Source organism: Lacerta agilis, chromosome 11, assembly GCF_009819535.1.
Source record: "Lacerta agilis isolate rLacAgi1 chromosome 11, rLacAgi1.pri, whole genome shotgun sequence".
In the NCBI taxonomy this organism is placed as follows: domain Eukaryota; kingdom Metazoa; phylum Chordata; class Lepidosauria; order Squamata; family Lacertidae; genus Lacerta; species Lacerta agilis.
This window is the reverse complement of record NC_046322.1, coordinates 51,006,211-51,033,880: the sequence shown is the minus strand read 5'-3', so window position 1 is coordinate 51,033,880 and position 27,670 is coordinate 51,006,211. Positions and strand designations below refer to the sequence as shown.

General features: G+C 44.4%; 1 protein-coding gene across 3 annotated transcripts in view; it reads right to left on the bottom strand.

The window, feature by feature from the left end:
* Positions 1–243: 243 nt before the first annotated feature.
* SEMA4D (semaphorin 4D) overlaps positions 244–27,670 on the bottom strand; it is a 109,370-nt gene continuing 81,943 nt past the window's right edge. For all 3 annotated transcript variants that reach the window (XM_033163643.1, XM_033163644.1, XM_033163646.1), the window contains 13 exons: positions 25,197–25,342; positions 24,460–24,522; positions 21,786–21,884; positions 19,618–19,711; positions 18,706–18,819; positions 17,785–17,936; positions 12,975–13,150; positions 12,727–12,883; positions 10,902–11,124; positions 9,611–9,726; positions 9,206–9,378; positions 5,360–5,406; positions 244–2,644 (listed from right to left, as the gene is read on the bottom strand). In XM_033163643.1, coding sequence (XP_033019534.1) covers positions 1,725–2,644; positions 5,360–5,406; positions 9,206–9,378; positions 9,611–9,726; positions 10,902–11,124; positions 12,727–12,883; positions 12,975–13,150; positions 17,785–17,936; positions 18,706–18,819; positions 19,618–19,711; positions 21,786–21,884; positions 24,460–24,522; positions 25,197–25,342 — 2,480 coding nt within the window. In that variant the 3' untranslated portion in view covers positions 244–1,724. The remainder of the gene's footprint in view (positions 2,645–5,359; positions 5,407–9,205; positions 9,379–9,610; positions 9,727–10,901; positions 11,125–12,726; positions 12,884–12,974; positions 13,151–17,784; positions 17,937–18,705; positions 18,820–19,617; positions 19,712–21,785; positions 21,885–24,459; positions 24,523–25,196; positions 25,343–27,670) is intronic.

Here is a 27,670-nt window from a genome sequence, read left to right as displayed (position 1 = left end):
GAACAGGAAAAAGAAGAAGAAAAGGGCACTAAGGAAAAAAGTTCTAAGAACATGCAAAAGAAATAATTTGCAAAGGGGGGGGGGGAATGAGCAGCGAACATTTAATCAAAAAAGTTCCGTATTTCTGTTTTGAGACTATAAAGCAGGAAATCACACCTGTTCAACTCTTACTGCGAGAAAACCCGCTAAGGCTTCTGTTTTTGTTTTTTTTAAAGACAAGTTATTCTTGCTCAAGGACAAGGATGAAATACAATGAACTTCAATATTTATTTCCTTATTTTTTTCATATATACAGAATCAAAAATAGAAAAATAAAAGCAAAAATGAACCATACAAAATCTAGAACAGTTTACACTAAGAACATCTAAGGTGTGTGCTGGGGAAATATTTCAACAGGAACAAAGTGGGGTGGGGGAAGGAGTTTTGGACATGTTGCCTACTCAGTCGTCTCTATTTCTAACCATATTTACATGAGACACAAAGACAGCGAGAGACAAGGATTTTTTAAAACTGTACAGCACAAAGGAGTTTTACAGGCAAATAGTGCCGTTGTTGAGTCCCAGGAGAGATAAAGTGGTCGGCCCTTTGGGCAGTTTTCTGCTCTTCTCTAGTTTCTTTTCTCCAGTTGCCTTTTTGGAAAACATTGGTGGAAGTTGTGAAGAAACAGTGAACATATTTGGCAAAGTTGATTATGGGGGTGAGAGAGGCTGGAGCCCTATTGCTTCCCAACTGTGGGGAAAAGTTACAAAATGCATGACATCCTCAACAGTCTCTTTTGAGAGGTCCATCGCATGTTTGCCAAGGTCCGCATTGCATCTCTGAAACAGATGCCTCTCACACTGCTGCGGTTCAGTGACTACTGTTTGTCCACAATAATCCACTTTTTAAAACCTTAAAACAAATCCACAAAATCAGTTAATGTGGCAGTGTCCAACTACATCTTTTTAAAATCTTTTTTTCTAAAGCTAAACTCCCCACAACCCAAAATGAACATTAAGCTCTCAAAATGATTACCATATCAACGCCTCTATTTTTAAAAAGGGGGGGGGAGACATTTAACCGAAGCTTATCCCTGAGAACCTTATGCAACTCTAGAATACATCATATTCTAAAAAGGTACACAAACAGTTTTGGAAAGATCCAACATTTCTTTCACCAGCTAAAACTACCAGACAAATGCATTAAAATCACTAGATGCAAAGAAATGTCCCAATCTGGACAAAAAGGCTATTATTTACCAATCTGATAAACTAAACATCATTTCCAATTTGGAATTAAACTGAAATTAGATTTTTAATGGCAGTTAAATACGTGCAGGCAGGAGCTACTGAAATCCTTTTTTGGTATGGCTCTGCAACAAGAGTTAATTTTACCTTCTATGAAAAAGAGGGATTAATCAAAATAGTCAGTATGTGCAAGTGTTAAATTATCCTTGGCTGGGGAGGGAAGCTTAGAAGCTCACCGTGTGAAACCATAACTGGCCATTTAAAATAAAAAAAAAAGAAACACATAAGAAATAAGTGTGTAACAGAACCGTTTGCCGAAAATGCGAGATCTCTCTCTGCTCTATCCAGGTGTGAAAATGACAATGTGTCACTTAAAAAGAAAACTGAGAACACGTAGCCCTTTCTGGCCCAGTTATCACATCTAAAATGCTTTGTGTTCGAAAACAAACGATTCAGAATGACAGTACTTTCCATTAGGGAAGGTGGGGTCTTTCTTCTTTAATCCCCCTCAGCATCCGAGTCAGCAAATTTCAGTTCGCACTTGACATCGAAAGGTTTGTCCTTGACTTCCTTGTAAGACTGCGAATGACCCTCGTCGTGTTGAACATGACCGTTTCCATAGTCGGCTTCAGTCTCATATCCCGTGTCATGCGCCGGTTTTGGATGCTCCCCGCTTTGGGTCAGGAGACTGCCCGGCTCCACCAGGGTCTCCTTCACGCTTTGCTCACAGTCAGAGAAATCGGCCTTGGGCTTCTTCTTCCCGAGCAACATAGCAGAACGAAACTTCAAACACTGGTCCGGTAGAAACCCTTTGTAACAGTTGTAGGCAAACAGGCACAGGAAGAGCACGAAAAAGAAGAGAAAGAGGCACATCAAGAGGGAGTTATCGTTGGACTTCAGAAACATGGTCTTTGCCGAGACCTCGGGAGGCGAGTTCAAGAGTTCGACGTCAGGTGCAGTGCTCATTAGGGTGGGGACAATGGGATTGGTCACTATCCTGGATGTTGTGACTGGTACAACCGGGGTGGTGGAAGTGTGAGCGGCTGAGTCTTGGAGAGCGACAGTCGGCATTTTGGCGGCTTCCCCGTTGCGTTCCATCGGTGTGGTTGGCTGGGTCGGGCTCAGAGTGGTGTGCTGGACTTTCCTGAGTTCCAAAACATGTTTAGCCAACACCTGCGAGAACTTCTGGTTCTTCACTTTTTCTTCCGACAGGCACTGATAAACGCCGCTGTCGCCCTCGGACAGATTGAAGATCAGCAGCGCTTTCTCCAGCAGGCGGTACTTGGGACTTTCTACCTTTAGCACATCGTCCTTGAATTTCCAAACCACCTGGGCCAGGTTGGACTTCTGAGAGCATTTTAGCTCTGCAGTGCTGCCATGCTTGAAAGTGTGCTGCAGAGAATGCTCTCTTACTTTATCTGGAACAGCAAAATAAATGTAAACGAGAACAGAAATGAGTTTTCTTTTCGGTGTGGGGAGCTGGCCAATTCAGCCATGCAGGTATATACTGAAAAAACAAACAAACTACCAGCTCACAACAAGTGTCACACTAGCCTGAAACAACAACACTTATATACGCATCACATGGTACAACTTACAATGGATGTGGCAAGCTATTTGTCTAGGAGAAAGTGGTGGCATTCCTAGGTATCTATGGAACTGCTTGCTAAGTTGCTGTATTCCAAAGATGGAGTTGGGGAAAGAAACGTGTGCAATTAGCATATGTTTTGTGTATGGGGGTGATGGGAGTAACACATGAATGCTGCTCTAAGCCTTAAGTGTTAAAAGATGTTGTTCAGTCATCTGAAATGACTTTAGACTATGATAAGGACTAGACAACACCATCCTTCAAAAACAGCTCCTTCATGGGGCATTTTTCCCACAGGACAGCAAAAGTGCCATTTACAAAAATATCTCTCCTGAATTCATAACCGAAGTAAAATAATTACACCACCTACTAGAGTCTCTCTCAGGAACAAAGACTGCGTACATACGCTCATCCCAATAAAATGAGCACACGTGAAATTGCCTGGTGGGGGGGGGGGAACCAAACCAACCCAGAAAGTGCAAAACCTCAAAAAATGAATAATCCGAAGAGTCATAAACACTGCAGAAATATTTAAGTGCAACTACCTTCCATCTGAAATACTGCTTTGCGTTTAAATTGTTTTGCAAGAACACACAACCGCCTGGTTCGCACAACACAGTAAGCCAAACTATGGCTTTCTGAGACCACAGTATCTTCTGAGTCTGGCAGGGTTCCATGTGTGCAATAGGGATTGCCAAACAGAGCTTTCCGTAACTCACACGTGGTGGACAAAGCCAGAAAGTCTTTGACCATAAGAAGCTCTGAGTCTATGAAGCTTTGGATCATGTGCCCATTGCGAGGAAAATACTTGGGAGTTCTACAACACCAGGCCTTTTTGGTGGTGGCATGCCTGGCACTATCAATGGCTACTTTTAGGCACCAGGAAAAAAAAAAACCTTTACAGTCAGGCTTTTGGTCTTTAGATAGCGTGGTCTCTTTTAGTAGACGTCAATGCCTTTTTATGTATATCAGTGCTTTTAGCTTTTATTTGGTTTAACTCAGTACTGGTTTTAATTTTCGTATTCTAAGTTGCTTTTCAGCTTTCTCTTTCGTTTTAAAAAAAACTGACTAAATGCCCAATAAATAAATCAAAAAGACCAGAATCTCTATTCAATGTATCCACACCATTCCCCCCCCCCCATTAATATGGCAGCAATAGCAACAGCAGAAAATGTGCTGTTAATTGCAATGGCCGCGTGTTGCAGCCAAACTGCTGACTGAGGTTGGTTACAGGGAACACTGTTACTCCCTCGTTTAAAACAACTTCACTGGATACTGGTCCATTTCCAGGCACAATTCAAATTGCTGGTTATGATCCACAAGGCCATATGTGGCTTGGGCCCAGGCCACCTGAAAGATCGCGTCTCCCTGTGTGAACCTGCCTGGGTGCTAAGACCCTTGGGTGAGCACCTTCTCTCAGTCCCATCAGCATCACACCTGGTGGTGACACAAGAGATGGCCTTTTCTGTGTCTCAAGAGAGGTTGGACTGGCTCTTTCTGCCAGTTTTCTTTCTGTCCTATTCAGACAGGTCTTTGGAAAGCAAGGAGCAAGTGATATTGATCAGTGGCGTTCTGTCAGCACAAACCGTTTTAACTGCTGCTTCTAATTGTGCCCTGATGTGTTTAAATTAATGTTTCTATTCTATAATGCTTTTAAATGTAAGCCACCCTGAATCCCAACTTGGGAGAAAGGTGAGATATCAATATGTTGATGATGATGATGATGATGATGACCTTCAATGGTTTGAGGCATCATCTTTGGACATGCAAAACTTGTCCTTTTGGAAGGCACACCCAAAAGTATTTTCAGTCAGAAACATTACATTAGACATTAATATAGTGGTACCTCAGTTTTTGAACGTAATCCGTTCCGGAAGACCAATTGAGTTCTGAAACATTTGAAAACTGAAAACTCAATACAGAAGCCTCAATATGGAAAACTCAATACGGAAGCCACGTGGCATGTTCGACTTCCGAGGCATGTTCGAAAACTGAAGCATTTACTTCCGGGTTTACAGCGTTCGAAAACCGAAATGTTCATCAACGGAGACGTTCGAAAACCAAGGTACCACTGTACTGATTTTATAAACCCCATGACAATTCAAGGGTATAAAGAGTGTTTTAAAAGGCAATTTCCTCAAGTAATTACAATAACAGCTACCAGAGGGGTCAACCAACATGTGCCCTCAGAGGCCTTCTTTTGAGTTCTGGCCCCCTGCCTCTCCTGAGAGAAGCTCCTTGAGCCAACAGAAGACTTTTTTGGAAGCCTAATTGTGGCATGGAGGAAAGGTTACAGCTAGGGAAGAGTTGCAGCACATGTGAGGTGGCCATAGAAGCAGAATTGGCCCTATTTTGGGGGTGGGGGGGGAGGAAAGCAAAAACAAGCCAAAAATAAAAAAGGTTTTTTTTATTATTGTAACAAAAAGCTACACATTAAATAGAAGTGCTAGGTATCGCACCAAGCAATTGTGTTGGAGTTGTTCAGCCCAAATGCTTATTATACTTGTTATTTCCCCACCTCTTTTGGAAAGAAAGGAAAGCTTACCGGCAGTACAAGAAGAAGCATCACCACTGATATTCTGAATCCAGTCCCTACAAAAGTAAACAGTCAGAGAGTCAATACATTTATCATCGTCTACCCACCCTACCCTCTGTGTGCAAATCTCTTCCCACCTGCAAATCTGTTATCTGCCTCCCTCCAAATGCCTGGAAAGGCAGCACTGGGAGGATTTGATAACATCCAAACAAGTGACGCAGGAGAGGGGGAGAGGAAGGAGCTCAGAAGCGGTTGGATCGCCTTTTTTGCTGAAGGGCAGCATTCCACAAAGTGACAAACAGACCCTTTATTTAAATAAAAAAAGTTGTGCGTGTTTGCAACACAGTTTGGGAAAGCCGCTGTTCAAGAACCCTTTTGGAGAAACACTTCTCAGACATTGCAGTGATTTTGAGCCTCTTGACTCCAAATTTGTGCCCAAGCCAGGTAGCTTTCTTTACAGACCTTTAAATGGGGGGGGGGGGGGAATCTTTTTAAAATATCTGCAATCTTCTGACACCTTTCTCCTATATAGTGTGTGTGCTTAGGATACCTGGTTTTAATTGTGCCCATGGAGCCGAAAGAAAGATCTAGATATAGAACAGGCCACAACTTTTTCAGGCTAACAGCTTCCGTGGATTTGGCATGAAGTATGAAGCATTGGCGTGAGGTGAAATGTTTCACAGGGGAAAGTTAGGGCCAGAGGTGCCAGTCTGCAAGGGCAAATGGCAGGGGGACGCCATGCGTGTTATGTCTTGACGTCCCGATATCACGTCCGTGAGCATCGTGCTTCCCTTCCCTAAGCCGGGCAGAAGCTTCTTGGCTTTGAGAAGGAGGCAGCAGCCTTTAATACTCTAATTTACCAGGGGACCAGCCTAGTCCCGTAGTAGTAGTAGTAGTAGTAGTAGTAGTAGTAGTAGTAGTAATAGTAGTAATTTATTTATACCCTGCCCATCTGGCTGGGTTTCCCCAGCCACTCTGGGCGGCTCCCAACAGAATACTAAAAACACAATAAAACATCAAACATTAAAAACTTCCCTAAACAGGGCTGCCTTCACATGTCTTCTAAAAGTCAGATAGTTGCTTATTTCCCTGACATCTGATGGGAGGGTGTTCTACAGGGAGGATGCCACCACTGAGAAGGCCCTCTGCCTGGTTCCATGTAACCTCACTTTGCCAGAAGGCCCTCGGAGCTGGACCTCAGTGTCCGGGATGAACGATAGGGGTGGAGACACTCCTTCAGGTATACTGGGCCGAGGCCGTTTAGGGCTTTAAAGGTCAGTGCCAACACTTTGAACTGTGCTTGGAAATGTACTGGGAGCCAATGAAGGTCTTTCAGGACCAGTGTTACATGGTCTCGGCGGCCACTTCCAGTCCACTGACAGCACACCACTGGGTAGGAAGGGATGATGTAGTGCTGCTGACAGCCTGCCTGCCTGCTGTAATGGGAAACTGACACGTCCCACCTAATTGGTAAGCCAGAGAGAAGGAGTGGTGCAAAGTAGGCGATGACCTGACTTGCAAATACTGTGTCAACCTAGGGTGCTATTGGTGGGCTGCTCCTGTAGTGGCCTGGTCTTTGTGCCCAGCTTCCTGAGGATGCTTAAGGAGGTTCTCTCAAGGGGATTTGTAGGGAGCCCTCGATAACATTATGAACAGCAGAACTGGGCCCTGAGATCATCAGTTGGGGTTGTCAGATCTGCTGGCGGTTGCTCACGAGTGACCAAGCATGAGTCCCAACTGTCTTTTAAACAGTTTATTGGTGCAGACTATTTACAGTGCAGAGAACAAGAAAACATGACCGTCTCAGTCACTTGCAGAATCCAGGAGTGCCGGTTTCCGGCTGTGACCCCAACAAAGGAATTTCGGCATCCCCAGGCGTCTCCTTTTGACCCCTTGTGTAACTGGGGCGACGGAAGTGGCGTGCTCCCCTCTAAACGAATATCACGGGAGGCACTGGGGCTCTCAGCAACATCCTCAAGCTGCTGCCTCTCTGGACTGCTGGTTCCCTGCCCTTCCCTACCAGAGGAGTCGCCGCTTTGCCCGCTGGGAGATGTATCGCTGCTGAGGAGGTGTCGGGGCTCTCTGTACATCAGCGAGACCTCTCGCGGGGCCGAGGGCAGTTCCCTGACAGGGTGCTTCCCCAAGTTCCTTCTCAAACAGAGATACTTTTGTTCTGTGAACCGCCTTGAGACCTCCGGGTACAGGGCGGTATATACCGGTAAATTCAATACAAAATAATAACAAATAAAATATAGGCGGTGGTGTTGAGGAACAGGCCTTCCAGCAGTGGGCTGTGCTCCTCAGAGAGGCTCACCTAGTGCCTAGTGCCTGGTGCCTTTGGGTGCCAGGTACCTTTTGTCGTTTCCCCAGACTTTGAAAAAGTGAAGCCATTGCTCTTAACAGCCATGGGCGTCCCTTTCAAAACCCGGCTGCAGACTGGAGCAAAATGGCCGCCATGCTGTTCCACGCTCCCAGTAAACCCACACTCAGCTGCCTGGCTAGAGAGTAGGGTGGCCCTGTGGACAATGTGACCGGTCGACAAGTCTGCATCCCTGCCATTATCATCATCAGCCTCTTTCCGCAGTTTCCTCTGGGGCCAGACAAAATGGGCGCTCCCGTCTGGGAGAAGCTGTCATTATCTTTGTTTTGGCTTTTATGTATGCCACCCGGAGTGTTTTAGCAAGTACGGCTTAAAAACTATGAAATAAATGTATAAAAGCAATACGAAGATGCGGTAAACAATGATTACAAAGATAGTTATCTATTGCAATACCGGTATGCTCTGCAATGACAAAATATCTGTAACTATGGAGCTTCTGGTTGTTTTTTTGCTAACAGTAAGGCAGGTTCGCATGGTTGGAAGATGAACAGCTGCATATGCATCTAGCCAGGGGTGTTCTGACTTGGGCAATTTCTTCTTTCAGAGCCTATGTTTGTGAACTTGTTTTCTTACACTTATATTCCAACAGTCTTCCAGGCCTGCTACATTTCTTACATTTACATTCTACGCCTGTTTAGCTTCAGCAAGGAGCCCTTCGTGGGACCATGTGTTTTTCATACGTAAAGTAAATAAAATGTGTGGATTCTGCTGGTATACAGTAATTATTACCGTACTTTTCCGTGTATAACACCAGGGTTTTTTACCTAATAAATTATGTCAAAAAATAGGGGGCATCTTATACACGGATGGTGCCAAGGCCCTTTTCTTAAATCCGAGTCCCCCAAAATAGGGAGCGTCTTATACATGTATAAGAAAAATACGGTATGTTCATTTTGAAAGACAATTCAAAGTAGCAGCATTTAATTTGGGTTGTGCATTCTCTGTGCTGCTTTTTCAGTAAAAGCCTATGCCCCCAAAAGCCAGAACTCTGCACAAATCTATTTTGCATTATTTACTCTGCCCCTATTGATTATGCTAAGTGGCAAAGAATTCTGCACTCCATGATTCAGTAGGAACTTTTTCAGAAATCACTTCTCCCTACAGATTTTTGAGATTTCACCAAAGATTGCCCACACACTAGAAACGTCTTGCGGTACCTGTTTAGATCAAGAAAGATGACATGTGAAAATCCTATGCGTGCTTACTTCAATGCAAGTTCCACTGAGTTCAAAGGATCTTATTCCCAAGTAAACATGCATAGGATTGCAAGAGGAACAAGGAAAAGCTGCAGAGGATTCTTCTCAGGGTGCGACATTTTCTACCAATTTCTGCTGACACTGTGCTCTTGCAATTATAGAATACAAACACACACAGAGAGAAAGTTTTGCATTCCTTAGTTGACCCATGTAAATATATGCATTTCCTCTACTTTGCAATACATCGGTGATAATTAGCAAACATCTCAGTAATTTTACCTTTCGGTCTCCCTCTCTTTGAAGATATTGACACAGAGAGAGGCACGGGGATTCCAAGCACAGTACGGATCTCTTGCCAGGATGCAGTCCACACAGCTGGTGTATTTGTCACAAAATGCAACAGAAGATTGGACTACTCCAGCGTTGGACCCAGCATAGAGATATTGCCTGCCCTGCAGAAAACACAAGGGGGGGGGGGAGTTACAACTTTCTTCAGCAGCTCGCAGGAACAGTGCCTTTGGTTGGGACAGTCCAGGACAGGCTATAAAGCTCCCAGCAGAAATGACTGAATTAAACAGCTGCTTTCCCTCAGCCCCACCACCCCAATGGCAGCAGGGTTGGGCATTCTTGCTGTTCTGGTATCTCTCCTCCCCGCCCCCAGCCCAAATTCTTACTCAGTCCTACCTTTTTCGAAGAAAGTAACAGGGTCTGAATGGGCTCAAAGTTCGGGAAGAGCTGCGTTTCTTCAATGATATGCATTCCATTTTCGTATCCAATGGCTTTGTGAAGGGCTCCTCGGTCTGAAACAAAAGGGTATGTGTAAAAACCAAAATGAAAAACCAACACACAGAGACTATAGTCCGATGTTTTCACCCTAAGGCTCCTGCTTCCTTCCCCTCGTGCCTTTCATTGTGTGTTTCGCTACACAGCTACCCAACATTGAGCATTTTCATTCTCTATCCAACTTTCATTTCATCCTTTCATTCCATTTCCTCTCCTAAATTGCAGTCGCCTCACCCCTTCTGAGCAGTCTGCTACCAGGACATGAGCTGGATTCTTATACTTTGGCTGTTAACTTCTTCTTCTTTTTTTTGGTAAAGCACCAACCTTTTTTAGACCAACCTTGGAATCCAGCAACATTTAAGGCACAAGCTCCCTCAGCCCCAGAGAGCATGGCAAACAGGAAACCTAGGAGCTGTGGTCCATAAATATATGGGGACCCAAGGCTTGGGAACATTATGGGCTACTCAAAGCGTAGACAAGCTAAGAGTGATGCATAAATGCTCGCCTGAGAGATGTCATACTTGGGTGAGGAAATTATTCTTCAACTTGTTCTTAAATCAACATAATGTTAAATGATTTCATTACAATGCTGGTCTGATAGAGTCATTTATTTACTTTTAAAAGTACAATCCACCTTTCCTTAGAAAGAAAAATTAAGCTAACTAACAACTGGCAATTAAACAACTGCTTTAAAAAAAAAGTCGGGGGGGGGGGGAAATCACAGAAACAATTAGTACACAATTAAACGAAACTATGGTAAGCAATACTAAGCAGCCATAACCAAAATCTTTACCATTATGATAAAAAGTGAGCAGTTGGGAGGGAATTTCACAACAATGGTTCCGTGACTGAAGAGGCCTTTTCTCTTGTACCCAAGCTGCTGAAGCTCAGAGATCTGGGTGTGTAGAGGAGGGTCCGTATGGTAGGAGGCAGTCATAAACGTATCAAAGCCCTGGGCCATTTCAGAGCCTCAAAGGTTTAAAATGCAGGACTCTGATTTGCAACTATATGTGTTAGCAAACTAGTTGGCCGGAGTTAAGCCCTGATCTCACAGGCAATTTTTGCCGGTCTTAGAACCCGGGATGCTCTGAATTGCAACCAATATGTAGCTCACAAGACTGGCTCAACGAGCTGAAAAGGCACCTTATCGTAGTGCAATGTTGTCCAGTTCTCAAGAGTGCGGAAAACTCACCTGTGCTGATGAACATGACATCATACGACGTGCCGTTCAGGGCTTGGACTCTGTCTACCACAATCTGTGTATACTTCACATCTCTCTTCACCAGTCGGGGCCGCTCTCCAATTGGGGTCACAGAGTCATCCATCAGAGGGTGGTCTTTGACAAACTGCAGGGTTTTGTCGGGTAAGTTGAGTGTAGTCGTGATATTGTCTGCTCTAGCCTCCTTGTTTATACACTGTCCCAAGAAGAATGTTTGTCACATGATTAATGAGAGCTTTAAAAAGGAAGAGCAACAGATTACTAATACGCAAGATAGGGAAGCAGTTTTAAAACAGTTAAAGTATTGTTTAAAATAAAAAACATTTCAGCTGCTACCTTTTAAAATAAGTATTTTTTTTCACCGTGGGATAAGCCAGATTCTTATCTTTCTTTTGAGTAGAGGTGTACTCATTCCATTGACAATCAAGAAATAAGCAGAGTGTCTGCGAAATCTGTGCAGTCTCCTTCCACGGAGGCCTCTGTTACTTGTCTCAAACATTTATCTGATTGTATGAAGCAATAGCCACGTATGGAAAAAACATAACAAGGAGGTTCCCACAAGTGGATAAAATTGTCCTAAACTCTTTTGCGCAAGGTTTCACTTTATCTTGAAGTGGAAGAACACCTCTGTTCTCAGTGGCTGAAATATATTTTGAAGGTGGAATGCAAATATTTTTATAGGTAAATTACATGTACAGTGGTACCTCGGTTTACGAACTTAATCCGTTCTTAAACCTAAACCGTTCTTAAACCGAGGCGCGCTTTCCCTAATGAGGCTTCCCGCCGCCAGTGCCCTTCCGCCGTTTGGATTCTGTTCTTAGACAGAGGTAAAGTTCTCAAACCAAGACACTATCTCCAGTTTGGAGAGTTTGTAAACCAAATCATTCTTAAACCGGACTGTTCTTAAACCAAGGTACCACTGTATTTTGGTCTTCTTGCATAGTGCAGTTGTTTTGTGTACAATGGTTTTGTGTGCAGTGGTACCTTGGTTCTCGAACGGCTTGGCTCCCAAACAAATCAGCTCCTGAACACCGCAAACCCGGAAGTAAGTGTTCTGGTTTGCGAACCTTTTTCGGAAGCCGAACATCCGACACAGCTTCTGCTTGAGTGCAGGAAGCTCCTGCAGCCAATCGGAAGCCGCGCCTTGGTTTTCAAACAGTTTCAGGAGTTGAACAGACTCCCGGAACAGATTAAGTTCAAGAACCAAGGCATTCAGGTTTTACTATTCAGCACATTTTCTTACTGGATTCTGAATTGCCTAACTAGCTTGCAGCCAACTGTTAAGTGTGAAGACCTCACATGGTTCAGGTCACTCCTAACCATGCCTGGGACTCCCACCCTAAGGAACAATTCACCTTGCGTGAATAGGATTGGATCAAAACATATGGGCTACCAGTTACACTGATAGCTTTGTGGGACTCATGCCATGCAAGTTGAGGACCCAGAAGCATCCACAACGCACAGCAACATGTGAATGGGGCCAATGGCAAGTGCCCCAAAACCTGTCGCTAGGGGACAGAGGAAGCTGCAAATCTAAGAGCAACCGACTAAACTAGCCAACCCATATTCTCTATGGGTGTGTTTGCAAGGAGCTTCCTGTGGCAAACTGTAAAAGAGGAGTACGTCATGGGAGAAACCATTACCAGCATTGGGTTGTGCATGCATCACACCCCTACTGTGCTGGTCCTCTCCATCTGCTAGGAAGGAATTTGCACAGCTGGGAGGCCCAGAGGCCTGAATGAGTGCACTGCTTATTAGGAACAGGATCGTAACCAGCCCTCAATTTATTCAGACTTACTGCTCCAGGCCGGGGTTTAGGAATCTCTCCGTTGTATCGCAACCATTTTGTGTGGGACTGCTCAACGGTCGCGATTTGCATGTACTTCCCTTTGGCAAAAACATCCTCCACTGTAGAGATGTTGTAGGCACAAACAGCTGATAGCCCAACGTTGTTCCTTAAAAAAGCACACCAAGGAAACCAAAATTAGCAACATGTTTCACACTTCCTCAGAAACAAATACGTCCAAATGTTCAAGCGATACTTACAACTGTGGGGAGAAAACCCCATAGATCACTGGCTCCTTCGAACTTGGAGTCTTCAGGATGAAGACATCATTGACAACGTTGAAAAATAAATTTTTATCTGCTACAGAGCAAAGCAACCTGGCCTTGAGATAGGATGTCCATTTTTTCTGTAAAGTTCTGTGTCCACCTTGATCCCCCTTTAAAAGAAAAATGCATTCAAAAGTAAGCACATTCCTCTTCCGAAGTGTACAGAATTCTGCAATTCTGCTACATTAAACTGAGTAACTGCAACCAATATTTAAAGTATAGTTTGTATGGACAAATTCGCCAAACAAGGTGGATTAAGATTAGCATTAAGAGGTTACTATTAGTGCATATTTCCAGGGTCTGGAAAAGACCCTGATGTTGGGGAAGATGGAGGGCACAAGGAGAAGGGGACGACAGAGGATGAGATGGTTGGACAGTGTTCTCGAAGGGACTGGCGTGAGTTTGGCCAAACTGCGGGAGGCAGTGGAGGATAGGGGTGCCTGGCATGCTCTGGTCTATGGGGTCACGAAGAGCTGGACACGACTGAACGACTGAACAACAACATTAGCGCATATAACCTGTGAGAGATAGCTAAATTCTGTGTGTTGGCCCATCTAGTCTAGCTTCCAGTTCTTGCATTGACCAGCCAGATGCCTTTGAGGAACCCGCAAGCAGGTCCTGAGTTGAGCAGCACCGACCACACTTGCAATTCCCACAGCACCACCCACATTATGGGAGGAAAGCCCAAATCTGCCCAATGTCAGCATTACCCCTCCCCAAAATAGAGCAAAGGCCAGTTTGGAGACCAGCTAATGAGTGGGCTCCCTTCCACCACAGTGGAAAGAGCCATGCTTACCAATCTAAAAAAATGTAACCTTCAACCAGCAAATAATGAATTTTAAGTGTGAGCCTCTTATGGGTGAGATATACATTAAGCATTAAAATACCAACTGTGCAGGCTACTGCAGGGAGTTTTAAAAATACCCCTGCTCTCCCAACTTTTGCCATGTCTGCACTTTTCAAAAAAAAAAGCAGATGTCTTAATATGAAATGCATTCGAGGTTAGCAAGGATTTTATTTTTCATCGAAGCAGTTTCAAAATAACGGTAGGCAATTTATTTTCCTAAGTAACCAGAAAATGCACATATTTCCCTCCTGCAATCTATATATAGCTCCACACAAATCATTAAGAATGAGAATCCAGTCACTTGACTGCAATGCTGCCTCTTAAAAGCAATGACAGTCAGCAGACAAGAGGACCATCGCAACCATGCCAAAGCAGATTTGCTTCAAACTACTGAGGTCTCATAAATCTTGCAGAGTGTATCAGGTTCTGTTGCTTGATTATATCCAATAAGTTTTAAAGCATCTGGTTTTAAAATGCAACCTCACTGCCCCTGGAGATATCTATCTATCTATCTATCTATCTATCTATCTATCTATCTATGGCTCAGTAAATGTTTACAGCATGCTCAGTAAAATGTTTCTGGAAATTTTGCAAACGTTTTGAAAATTTAACCTTGTTTCACATCGAGAGGTTTCCCCCAAAGCCAGGCAGCTACTATTATGTTTAAAAGGCATGAGAACGACAGAATTAGGGCTGGTTGCAATAGTTTTCTTCCAGGCTATGGCAGCTAGCCACCTGTCACATCACAGTCAAGCAAGAAATTTTCTTGGTGTGAGAAAAATGTTGGCTTTGTCTGGTACCCTTTAGAAATGCATCTGGCATAGCACAGGCATCCGGCTTCCCTTGAAATTACGATGGCTAGAATTCAATCGACAGCTTATGAGTGATGCGTGAAGCGGGAGAGTATAAAGAGTTCTTAGTCTCTCTTTTTTTTAAGCTAAGAAAATTAATTTCCACCATTATTTAATACTGCGAGCAACTTGGTTTTCCTTACTGACGCAGAATCAACCAGTTTTTGAATGCAGAATGCAATCTTGAATCCTTTTTCTTCTTCTTAAGTCTCGCTAAAGCTATGTCCACATAGGAGCATCCAACAGTCGGGGGTTGGAGCTACGGCGCTCCATTGGGAGCACTGACAAAATCTTGAGGAAAGGAAAGGACTCTCCTCCACGGAAAAAGCTCTGGACGCACAAAGGAGACACAGAACCATGCAGGGTGCACTGTTCTTGCTAGTTGAGGGACATGAGCAGTGAACCCAGACCACCAGGGCAAGGGGCGGGGAGGCAATATAAACAACATGACAACATCTTGGGATCGAAAGGGCCACAACTTTATTCATTATGTCAGACGGCTTTGGCACAGGCACTGGGGATGTGTCCTGAATCAGCCAACCCAATTGCTGGCTGATTACTTCATCAGGGTCGATCCTGGGATAAGGATCCCTCCCATGATACACATCAAATGTGGGTGATCTCTACAGGATGCCATTTGAAGAGTTCTATGGCTCTTTTGCCCCCGTCAGGGCATTCGGACAGAGTCCTTCTCCCTGGAGCCCTTCAACTTCTTGATAAGGAAGGAGGGAGTTGGGCTCCTTGCCACCCATTCTGTTTAGACCAAGGATCCATGCCAATGACTATCTGCCAGCAAGCTGTGACAATTGCTGTGGGGTAGGCAACACCTTCAAATGTGGCCCACTTTGTCCCAAGGCAAATTCCTTCCTGGCGCCAAATACATCGACAGAGGAAAAAAGGTAAAAGCAGTGCTTTTTTCTGGGGCGACGCAGGCGTATGCATACTCCTAAACATTTTGTGAATCTAAGTTTGGCCTCATTGAGGGGCAGTATTTCAATGAGTAGGAAAATGAGAGTACCCCCTTAAAATTTCTTTTTTTGGGGGGAAGCATTTGGTAAAAGGTAAAGGACCCCTGGATGGTTGTCCAGTAAAAGGCGACTATGGGGTTGCGGCACTCATCTCGCTTTCAGGCTGAGGGAGCCGGCGTTTGTCCACAGACAGCTTTCCAGGTCATGTGGCCAGCAGGACTAAACCGCTTTTGGCACAATGGGACACCAGGACGGAAACAAGAGCACACGGAAACGCCGTTTACCTTCCCACTGTAGCAGTACCTGTTTATCTACTTGCACAGGTGTGCTTTCGAACTGCTAGGTTGGCAGGAGCTGAGACAGAGCAACAGGAGCTCACTCCATTGCGGGGATTCGAACTGCCAACCTTCCAATTGGCAAGCCCAAGAGGCTCAGTGGTTTAGACCACAGCACAACCCACGTTCCGAATAAACAATCACTGATAGGTCCACCCGCCATTGTGAGGCTCAAAGCAATGAAGATGATGCCTCCCCAGCTGTTGCCATTGGCTGTGGGTTTCTTGTGATGTCACAAAAGCACTTGGCAACTGAGTGGATATAAAGGCAGGCCAAGTGGAAAGCCCTTTTCTGTTTCCAGCAGGACACACCTGGCAATGGATGTGACATTCAGCACTGCCCAGCTTTCTTCCACTTGAAGGAGGCAAAGTGGTGAATGGAAGGAGGCAATTCTCGGGCAGTGGAATGCTAGGGAGCGATAATAAGGCAAGTTTGCTTGCTTGAAGGCTGCTGGTATCAGTGATTAGAAGCTGGCGGACGTCTCAGGATGGACCTAACAGTAGCTTCTGGCACAGTGGGACACCATGACAGAAACCAGAGCACACGGAAACGCCATTTACCTTCCTGCCACAGTGGTACCTATTTATCTACTTGCACTGGTGTGCTTTAGAACTGCTAGGTCGGCAGGAGCTGAGACAGAGCAACAGGAGTTCACTCCATCGCGGGGATTCAAACTGCCAACCTTCCAATTGGCAAGCCCAAGAGGCTCAGTGGTTTAGACCACAGCACAACCCACGTTCCGAATAAACAATCACTGATAGGTCCACCCGCCATTGTGAGGCTCAAAGCAATGAAGATGATGCCTCCCCAGCTGTTGCCATTGGCTGTGGGTTTCTTGTGATGTCACAAAAGCACTTGGCAACTGAGTGGATATAAAGGCAGGCCAAGTGGAAAGCCCTTTTCTGTTTCCAGCAGGACACACCTGGCAATGGATGTGACATTCAGCACTGCCCAGCTTTCTTCCACTTGAAGGAGGCAAAGTGGTGAATGGAAGGAGGCAATTCTCGGGCAGTGGAATGCTAGGGAGCGATAATAAGGCAAGTTTGCTTGCTTGAAGGCTGCTGGTATCAGTGATTAGAAGCTGGCGGACGTCTCAGGATGGACCTAACAGTAGCTTCTGGCACAGTGGGACACCATGACAGAAACCAGAGCACACGGAAACGCCATTTACCTTCCTGCCACAGTGGTACCTATTTATCTACTTGCACTGGTGTGCTTTAGAACTGCTAGGTCGGCAGGAGCTGAGACAGAGCAACAGGAGTTCACTCCATCGCGGGGATTCAAACTGCCAACCTTCCAATTGACAAGCCCAAGAGGCTACAGCGCCACCTACGTCCCCTGAGTGACAGAGTAACTTCACAGCAAGGCCATGCACTGCCCGCTTACCTTTGGGCAGGTCCGTAACATGTAAGGTGAGTGAGTGGGATGTCCATTGCCAATTGTGCTGCTGGAAGCAGTCTGTTAAAATACACTGGAGACAGGTCTGAATGATAGCTGTGCTTCAAAAGTACCGCCCCATAAGTTGGCTGCGACTGGCCAGTTGGAATTTAATTGGTAGAAGATTCCGCTGCCAAATCAGCAAGCGGTCTCTCTGTACGCCTGGACATCTGGAAATATAGACTGCACATCTGGACTACAGTGATTGGGGGGGAAACTGCTAGCACACAAAACAGTGACAATGTTGTTTCCTCTCACCCCAAAATTATAAGGAGACAAGGGGGAAATGATTCAGCTCATTCTCACCTTACAAACTCTGGCTATCCTTGGAATCATCAGCTTGCCAAGAAATTCATATTCCACAGAAACCTCAGTGAAAAAGAAATACACTTTGTCGTCATCCTCATCGGCACCGTTTGGATCAGCTCTTATCACATCGGCAAAAATAAAATTTGGTTCTAGAGAAGTGAAATACAAAATTGCTTAATTTTGGTAATTCCCCCACCTCTCAATATTTCCTGTTAATTACTCATTGTGGACACTTTATATACGCACACGGTAGCTGCTCCTTGGTCCTAATAGTATATGATAACCTAGATCTTTACTGTAGCAAATATTACAATTTCTATATTTCACAAACTCTTCAAAGGAAATCTGTATTAGAAAAGAGCTATTTTCACAAAGTTAAACATAGTGAGATCAAGATCCAAACACACTTTTAAACTGAGAAATCTGCTCTACAATTCCTTGAATTTCTGGTGCAAGTATTTATACAGCCACAAAAATAACAACACTGCTCTTGTGGAATAATCCTTGAAGGAATCCTGTTAGTTATTACAATTCAGCACTGAAGGGGTTGTTAGTCCATACTGCATTGTCATTTCCCCCACCCCTCATCCCCTTTTGAGAGCATCTCAAAAGTCGTCTGATAATCCGAAATCAAATAAAGGATAAACCAAACCACAACACAGTTTCCTCAAGCTGCTTTAATGGATTTCATGAACTAAACCAAAGCTGTTTACAATTTTTGTTATTTCAAGATGTGTATCGTCTCCAACTCAGACAGAAGACTGAAACAATTGTGTATTTATTGGGGAATGGCAGCAGAAAAGAGATATTTTTGGCTTTGGAAACATACAAAAGGGGTACTATTTCAGTAAAGAGATTACTAGACAGTACATTTTAGGCACATTCCAACAAATGTTTATTTCCCCCTCCAAATCTTACCGTTAAGCCAAGGAATTGCATACTCTGTCCGTAAAGGGTTTTGCAACGAGTTCCTTGAAATAATTGGTTCACTTCCCAGGAAGTTGTAAGACGTTCCAGAGTAAAGATCCCCATCTTTGCAGCAAGAAAGGATTACATGGATTAAAAATATGTAGTAGTATTTGACAGTATTTTTCCGAACGGAATGATGCCATACGCTCCTCCTATTACATCTTCCATCCCCTCCCAACCTCTCCCTCCTGCCTGACACCTGCTTGCAGAAGAAGCCCTGCACTATACTGCTATATTCCCATCTGCCAGGCTCCAATACACCTCTCCTGCCTCTCCACGTTCAATGAGCTAAGTCACATTAACTGTTGTGTATGGTCCCCATTGTACCAGCATTAAGATTTTATTCAAAAATTACTCCACTGGATAGGCATAACATTTAGAGATGACCCAAATGACATTGGTTCAAACGGCTTTTAACCAAATTTGATAGTTTAAGACACGATGGCTGACATCCAAAAGGTTATGTGGTCTGGTCATAATGGGAGGAAGAGCTTTTAACAAAATATAGCCGTACTTCTTGTTACGAATGCTTCAGGATGCGTACAACATGGGTTATGAACGCGCCAAACCCGGAAATAACAGAACGCGTTACTTCCGGGTTCGGCAGTTCGCGCATGCGTAGACGCGTCAAATGACGTCACACGCATGCACAGACGCGGCGCTTCAGGTTACACATGTCATGGGTTATGAACGGGGCTCCGGAACGGATCCCGTTCGTAACCAGAGGTACCACTGTACTGGGGTAAATAGGAGCGGCTCAAGGAAAAGGAACTCAAGATATTAGTATTAAACATAGGGTCCTCTTTGTATCCCAGTTCTTCCTTTAACAAGATACAGAAATAGCAGGAGGTTTGTACTTACCAACCATAACTGATGTGTAACTTTGTGCTGGATCAAATGGACACCTTCCTTTGCCATCATCGTTTCTACCCACAAGTTTAAATGATGTCAGGTTCTACAAAACAAATTAAAACCTCTTCTTTACTTTCCACATGGAATGCAAACAGCCACAACTCATCTATATAGCTCTGAACGCTTCAAACCAACCCTTTCAGTACGATCGGAGATACAAACTCATGCTACCACTTTCAGCTCTCTCTCTTTTTTTTACATTATAAAGTGAACCTGGTGGAATAACTGCCAATTGTTACATGACGTTCCCAGATTTCAGCTTTTTACATTCAGGCCCATGACTTAAGCAACAGATGGGTGAAATTCAACCTTTAGATATGCTGAGGTAATTTATGGGGCTGGTTCTGTACACAATGATTTCTACACATGAAAAAGAAGCTGAAAATAGTTGTGAGAATCAGCCCTCTGCCCCTTTGCTACGCATAAGAAGTATGCACTTATAAAAGAAATGTGCAAAATAAAATGCTTGTGATCTGGGGGGGCGGGGGGCTGGGAGAGATACTTAAGTCTTTAAAGTCTATGGCAGTTCCAATGAGATGAAATTAAGGGTGCGCTTAATTAATGCTGGACTGCACATATTTTTAAACGAAATATTTATTTATTAAATATTTATTTATCAGCGGCATGGTATTGCTATATGAATTAATAAAACCATAAAAGTGCAAAGTGCCAAAGGTTATGATTTGGTGACATAGGAAAAGTTTGTGTCTCTGTAACACAGTGTGTTTGCCTATATATACACACACACACACGCACACACACACACCTCTGGTGCTGTTAATTCTCCCATTGCATATACAGGCACATATGCATGGAAGTTGTCCCCTGAAACTTATGTGAGGATACCATGGGATTGTGGGGAATGACAAATGAGGACAAATGAGGAATGAAACAAATGAGGACTTTGGTGTGTTATCCTGGTGCGCTAATACAGAGAAGCCAGCAGGAGGGAAGGGAAACGTGGAGATAGGAAGACAACACAGTTTAGATAGCTAGCCAGACACTAACTAGGAAAAGAACAGAGGGGTCAAGCAAGCAGCAGAAATAAAGTAGATTGTGTCATTAAGACTGCACTTGGGACAATCTTCTCTTGGCTGATTAAGCAGTTTTATGCATGACCCTTTCACCTGCAAATGCCTTTGTGCCTTCCATTGAGGTGTGCACCACTGAAACCAGGAAGTCACTAATGGGCCTAATTGTTTTCTGAAACTCTGTATTTAAATGTCAAATGCTCCCCCACCCCTGGTCCATTTGCACAAGATGGGGAGAAATAAAACAAAATAAATAAAATAACCATGGTTTCATAATTTGAACAAATTGGGAAAATAAGGTTACCAGCTCTGATCTATTAAATCACAGTTTGAAGTTAGTTTAATATTGTTCCGAAGGTGGTGCCACAGTGTCCTAATTTGGATAAATGGGAAAGTTCCTGGTTTAATCATGAACAGATACGTGAAAGCACTACACATGGGGGAACACTCTTGCGCCGAAATATGGGCCGGTTGAGTTGGATGGCTATACCTATGAAGAATTCTTGAGTGCCAGAAATGTCCCCAGGAAAATGAGAATTACCCTAACAGTAAAGAACTATTCTGATGGAAGATAAGCTTTTTAAAAAGGATGAAATTGCATTAATGGAACTGGAAAGTGATTAATATGTAAATAAGGAAGTCGGCTGTGGCAAGGACATGGCCAAGGAAGGACAAATTCTGGCAACGTTGCGGAAAAGATGATAGACAAGACTTACAGACAAGGGAGACAAGAAAGGTCACAGTCTAACATCAAAAATCCTGTTGTTGGGAACAAAGCAAGGTCCGGGTGAAAGGAGAACGATGGTAGAGTCAAGAGACATGGAAGGTAGACAGAGGTGGATTTTTAAACACAAGGAGGACTTCATTCTGAAGTATTCGGGACTATGAGGCTATGGCAAAGCCAGGAGCTGACAGAGACAAGACAGGCAGAGAAGGGAATCAGAGTATTTAGGGAGAGACACAAAAGGGATGTCAGTCACAGGAAAGTTTGAAAACCTATGTACATGTCTGTGTCCTTTCATCACCCAGCTCAGGAAAACTGCTTCTGCTGTTGCCCCTAAAAGAAAATGTGTTCTTCCCGCTTACCAGATGATCACAGATGGGCTGAAACGCGTTAGTTCCACATACATAGAGTGAAGTATCATCCAGCTGTTGTAAGACACGGACGTAGTTAAGGCACTCTGTCTGTAAAAGAGAAAAGGAGGAGGAAAATACAGAGATTTTCAGAAAGTGCAATGAGAATAAGAAACCATATTAGCGACTTGCATGGCTTCAGACCTATACACACGAACAAGGTCAAGCCTTGGTTTAATTAGAAGAGATATGAATGATACGGCTGTGCATGCAGAACTGCTTTGCTCTTCTCTTGCACAAGTGAGCAAACCCAGGAAATATCCCATTAACTACAGTTTCCTGTTTCGTCTTGAATAGGAAACCGTGGCTAATGGTTTCAGAACAAGCCATTATAGTGAACCATGGTTTCAAGTTTCCTTAACATCTTGGCTTGTTCAGAAGCTGTTAACCATAGTTTCAGAGCTTTGGCAAAACAGAAAACCATGGTTAATGGAACACTTTTGGTTTTATTTGCTGAAGGGGCTGTATGCAACAGGTTGTTCATATTTTGGCTATGGAGGTCTGAGCATAGCCGAAAGTTCACTCAAAACCCTGTTTGTTTTTCTCTAAAGCAGGGGTTGCCAAACTGGTCCACGGACCACCAGTGGGCCATGAACTTCATACAGGTGTTTAGTAGAGGGTTTGTAAAAATACAATTTAAAATCACATAGTATCTAGCACAGGACATTAGAATTCCTACGACAGGCAGAAAAATAAGTAAGTGGTCCGTCAAGACCCTCAGCCTTGGTAAAGTGGTCGGGGGTGGGGCAGAGTTCGGGAACCAATGCTCTAAAGCAGGGATGTCCAAAACAGATCAATCTACTGGTAGATCCCCGGAGGTTTTGGTAGATCGCGGTTGATCTCTGGCTCCCTTTCCTTAGCATCGCTAAATCTCTGGAAGGGAAGGTGGATCTTCCTCTGTGCTGCTGTTTTCATCCATAGCGATCTTTTTGTGAGTAACTTTACTCCTTCATCCCTTGCCTTTAAAGGTAAAGGTCCCCCTGACTGTAAGGTCCAGTTGCAGACGTCTCTGGAGTTGTGGCGCTCATCTCGCCCTATAGGCCGAGGGAGCCAGCGTTTTTCCGCAGACAGCTCAGCTTTCGGGACATGTGGCCAGCATGACTCAGCCGCTTCTGGAAAACCAGAGCAGCGCACAGAAACGCTGTTTACCTTCCCGCCGGAGCGGTACCTATTTATCTACTTGCACTTTGACGTGCTTTCGAACTGCTAGGTGGGCAGGAGCAGGGACCGAGCAACGGGAGCTCACTCCATTGCGGGGATTCGAACTGCCGACCTTCCAATTGGCAAGCCCAAGAGGCTCAGTGGTTTAGACAACAGCACAACCCACATTCCGAATAAACAATCACTGATAGGTCCACCCGCCATTGTGAGGCTCAAAGCAATGAAGATGATGCCTCCCCAGCTGTTGCCATTGGCTGTGGGTTTCTTGTGATGTCACAAAAGCACTTGGCAACTGAGGATATAAAGGCAGGCCAAGGGGAAAGCACTTTTATAATTTCCAGCAGGACACACCTGGCAATGGATGTGACATTCAGCACTGCCCAGGTTTCTTCCACTTGGAGGAGGCAAACTGGTGAATGGAAGGAGGCAATCCTTGGGCAGTGGGATGCTAGGGAGCGATAATGAGGCAAATTTGCTTGCTTGAAGGCTGCTGGTATCGGTGATTAGAAGCTGGCGGACGTCTTGCCTTTAACCCCCCCAAGCTTTTATTTCAAACCCAAAAAAACGGGGCTTTTCTCCTCCGTAAAAAAGCTCAACAACTTTGAGCTGCCCTGCCCCAAACGGAGCTTTTCTCCTCCCCGCAAAAAGCTGAACAACTTTGAGCTGAAACCCCCCCAAAACGGGGGTAGATCACTGCCAGTTCTTAATTCTGAAAATAAATTGCAGTTTCTTGAGAGTTGGCCACCCCTGCTCTAAAGCATACATGTTCAACCGGTGGACCGTGATTGACAGATAGATCGCCGGGGTGCTCCAGGTCAATCTTGGGATTTAAAAAAAGAGATTGCCTGTGTTTTCCTGATTGAGCGTGCCTGGCCCGGGCCCCAGAGCTCTGTCCCATTGCCGCCAGCTTGCCTTCCGTTATGCGGCTGCTTTGTAGATGAAGGAGTGATAACTGCGGGTTGTTGTGTGATCAACTCTTGCCAATCCTCCCCCCCAAAAAAGCTCAACAACTCTTGGCAATGACAATGGGAAGATCACTGCTAGTTTTATTTTACTGGGAGTAGGTTGCAGTCTCGAGAGAGCTGGACGTGCCTGTTCTAAAGCAATAGCAACAAGGAGGAAAGCTAAATAAGCTAATCCATCAATGAACTGCTGCTTCCCATCATTACAGTTATGGGAGAGGGTGTCTCTTTTTCATACTTGGTACTGCTGCATTTGAAGAAGGGAAGAAAACAGCACTACCACACAGCAAACTACCAGCCCTACAGTTTGTATCACACACATACACAACCATTCAGCATCATGACTTACAGGAACTAACACAGGAAAAGAGACACATGAACTCTGCTGAAGGTTTGATTAAAGGGGCATGGAAAATTAATTACTTCTTCAATACTACTAGAGGGGGGAAAAAACTTTCTTGAAAGTCAAGCTGATAAAGAGACAAGCGACAAACTCTTTTCACCTGTTTGGATTTGCCCTTTTCTGCACATTTCGTCTTCTTGTCTTCTGTGACCTTCCAAAACACCTGGAGGAAAACAAACCAGGGTAAGAACAAATCAAAGAGCCCACAAAGAGCAATTAATATTACGGCATCCAAAGCCATCCTGGGGCAACTGCAAGCAGCTATACACCTCTAAAAAAATTAAAAGCCTGCTCTCTTGGGAGTTGGAGAACCTTAAGCACGTATAACATTACAGTAAATTACTTCAAATTATTAAACTTCTGTTTCAGTGTATCTGAAGAAGTGTGCATGCACACGAAAGCTCATACCAAGAACAAACTTAGTTGGTCTCTAAGGTGCCACTGGAAGGAATTTTTTATTTTATTTTTTGTTTTGAGAAAACAATATAAGCAACAAGAAAGCAATAATATAAAAAGACCTTGCATGTTAAAGACTATGCAGCTAGAAAATGGCTGACAGGTTTCACCTGGTAAAAGTAACTCTCTAGCTTTAAGCATGAAAGTAGCAAGGGGGTTGCATTTTGAAGCCCTACAACAATGCATATTCAGATGCACTCCTATAGTTAACAGAGGAATACATCATATTACTTTGAGCATGCATGTTAATTAATTATACCCCACCCATCTGGCTGGGTTTCCCCAGCCACTCTCAGCACCTTCCAGCACATATAAAAACACACCATGTTTGGGTTCGGGCTGCAGATCATGAATACTTAATACACAAAACTGCATACTCACCTCTTGCTTTTTTTCAGTAATGTTCAATGCATTTAGCGCAAAGATCACTTCTCTAGCTCCTACGTACAAAACATCCTTATCTTCACTTAGCAACAAAGTGGAGTAGTTAAATGTTTCGGGCTCTTGAAAATATACTAGATGAACTTCTGTTAAAATACAATTGAATTTCAAGTCAAACATTAATTCAAAATGCATTCATTTCAAGGAAAACTTCATTTACAATTGACTGAATAGTTGCTTGATTTCAAATCCTGGCCTAGATCACTGATTTTGAGATCGTTAACTAAAGTAGCACAATCTAATGACTGGACATTAGTGGAATTGAAGGGAGAAAAAGCAATCCAAAAGCTTGAGCTCATGTAGATTCGCTGCCCTGGGGGCCAGGATTATACAGTCAGTGGAATGTTTGAAATGGGGTTCTTCCTGAATGGGAAACAATGAAAAAATTGAGGGGGCCCTACAGTCTAGTGATATGCAGAAGCCACAGAATGATAATGGCTTTTATTAGGACCAACCCAATTGTCAAAATCTATGTAAGCTTTCCATATCTGTTCATCAGGCTGGAAGCTGATCAAAATTCGGGAAGAGGAGGGAATAATTTGTCACCCAAATTCTACAATCTGAAGATGGAGGCAGGGGGGCCTATGAAGGCGTAATTAATTAGCTATATTAGGCGCCTAAGGGATTTCAGGATGAATTGTGAGATGCCGGGGAGCTATTTTTTTGAAAATGTAACGTTGAGTAGACAGAAAGAATTGGCACGATGGGGCGGTGCTGTGGCCCCACTCTCCCACCAGCAATTTTGCTGCCGCTGACCGGGGTGGGAGAACAGCAAGGGCAGGGGTGTGTGGGTGCAAAGCAGGCCCGCGAGTGATGTATGGATACGTCGCTCAGGACCAGTATGAGGGGCAGACCGCGATGGCGGCTTCACTCAATGGTATATCGCAGGTGAAGCTGCCGCCGCCGCTCGACTCCCTCCAGCAGGGGCTGGTAGCAGAGGGACTCAGAAGCAACGGCCGTTTCACCAGCGATATATCGCTGAGTGAAGCCGCCATCCCACTCTGCCCTCATGCCAGCGCAGAGAGAAAAACAAGTTGCATCAGCAAGGTGGCAATACAGCTTGTTCCTCCCTCCGCTTCTTTAATCTGTTCGGCTGAGGAGCGCATGGCTGCCTGTGCCTCAGCCAAGCAGTCTTATGTGTGAGCCAGCGGCGGGGCGGGGACTCCAAGTGTATCCATCCCTCAGCTGAGGGAGCCCCGATACTTTTCCAGCTCACTTCCAAGCCGGAGAAGCATGGAGCTCCGTCACTTGGGGGACAGGAGGCTTCGCATGCCCCAGCTGAGTAGCCCTACTCCTTCTCCTGCTCAGCTGGTAGCAGGAGGGTGCTTCCTCACTGGCACAGAGATGAAGCTGCCTTAGCGATTTCCCCCTGATGCCTTGCAGCGCTGTGGTAGGAAGCAGGGTTTTGAACACTGTGATGTAGTAGTAGTAGTAGTAGTAGTAGTAGTAGTAATAATAATAATAATAATAATAATAATAATAATAATAATAATAATTTATTTATACCCGCCCACCTGGCTGGGTTTCCCCAGCCTTTCTGGGTGGCTGCCAACAGAATATTAAGAACACAATAAAACATCAAACATTAAAAACTTCCCTAAACAGGGCTGCCTTCAGAGGTCTTCTAAAAGTCAGATAATTGTTTATTTCCTTGATATGGAAGGGTGTTCCACAGGGCGGGTGCCGCTACCGAGAAGGCCCTCTGCCTGGTTCCCTGTAACCTCACTTCTCTCAGTTGGGAACTGCCAGAAGGCCCTCAGCGCTGGACCTCAGTGTCCAGGATGAACGATGGGGGTGGAGATGCTCCTTCAGGTATACTGGTATCGCCAGATCGCGAAGTTACCGGGCAATACATTGCAATGATGAAAACTTGACATTGAGCAGCCCTACTACATAGGTGGGAGCTCAGGATTTGGCTTGGCCTGTGCAGTTCAGCATTTGACCTCCCCACCCCACCCCTCAAACATCCTATATGGTTCCTTGTGAGGCACAGAGAAACATAGGGAAACAAGGATTGGTAAATAACAATGAGGTAGTTGTTCTTCAAGGTCTCCTCATTAAATGCCAAGGAGTAACCAAAGGTGTAAATGCAAGGGTAGCAAAAATAAATAAATAAATAAAAAGTTGTTTACTATACAATGTCAGACTTCCAACTCTTGCTAGAAAGTTCTGAGTAGGTCTTCCACTCCCATTATTTCAATGAGTTGCTGTGCCAATTCTGTACATATCAACACTATTTTGCATTGGCTATGACAGAGTTTTCCAAACGTGGGTCTCCAGTTGTTTTTTGGACTACAATTCGCATCATCCCTGACCACTGATCCTACTAGCTAGGGATGATGGGAGTTGTACTCCAAAAACAGAGAGACCCAACTTTGGGAAACCCTCGGCTATACTGTATGGCGACGTTAAAC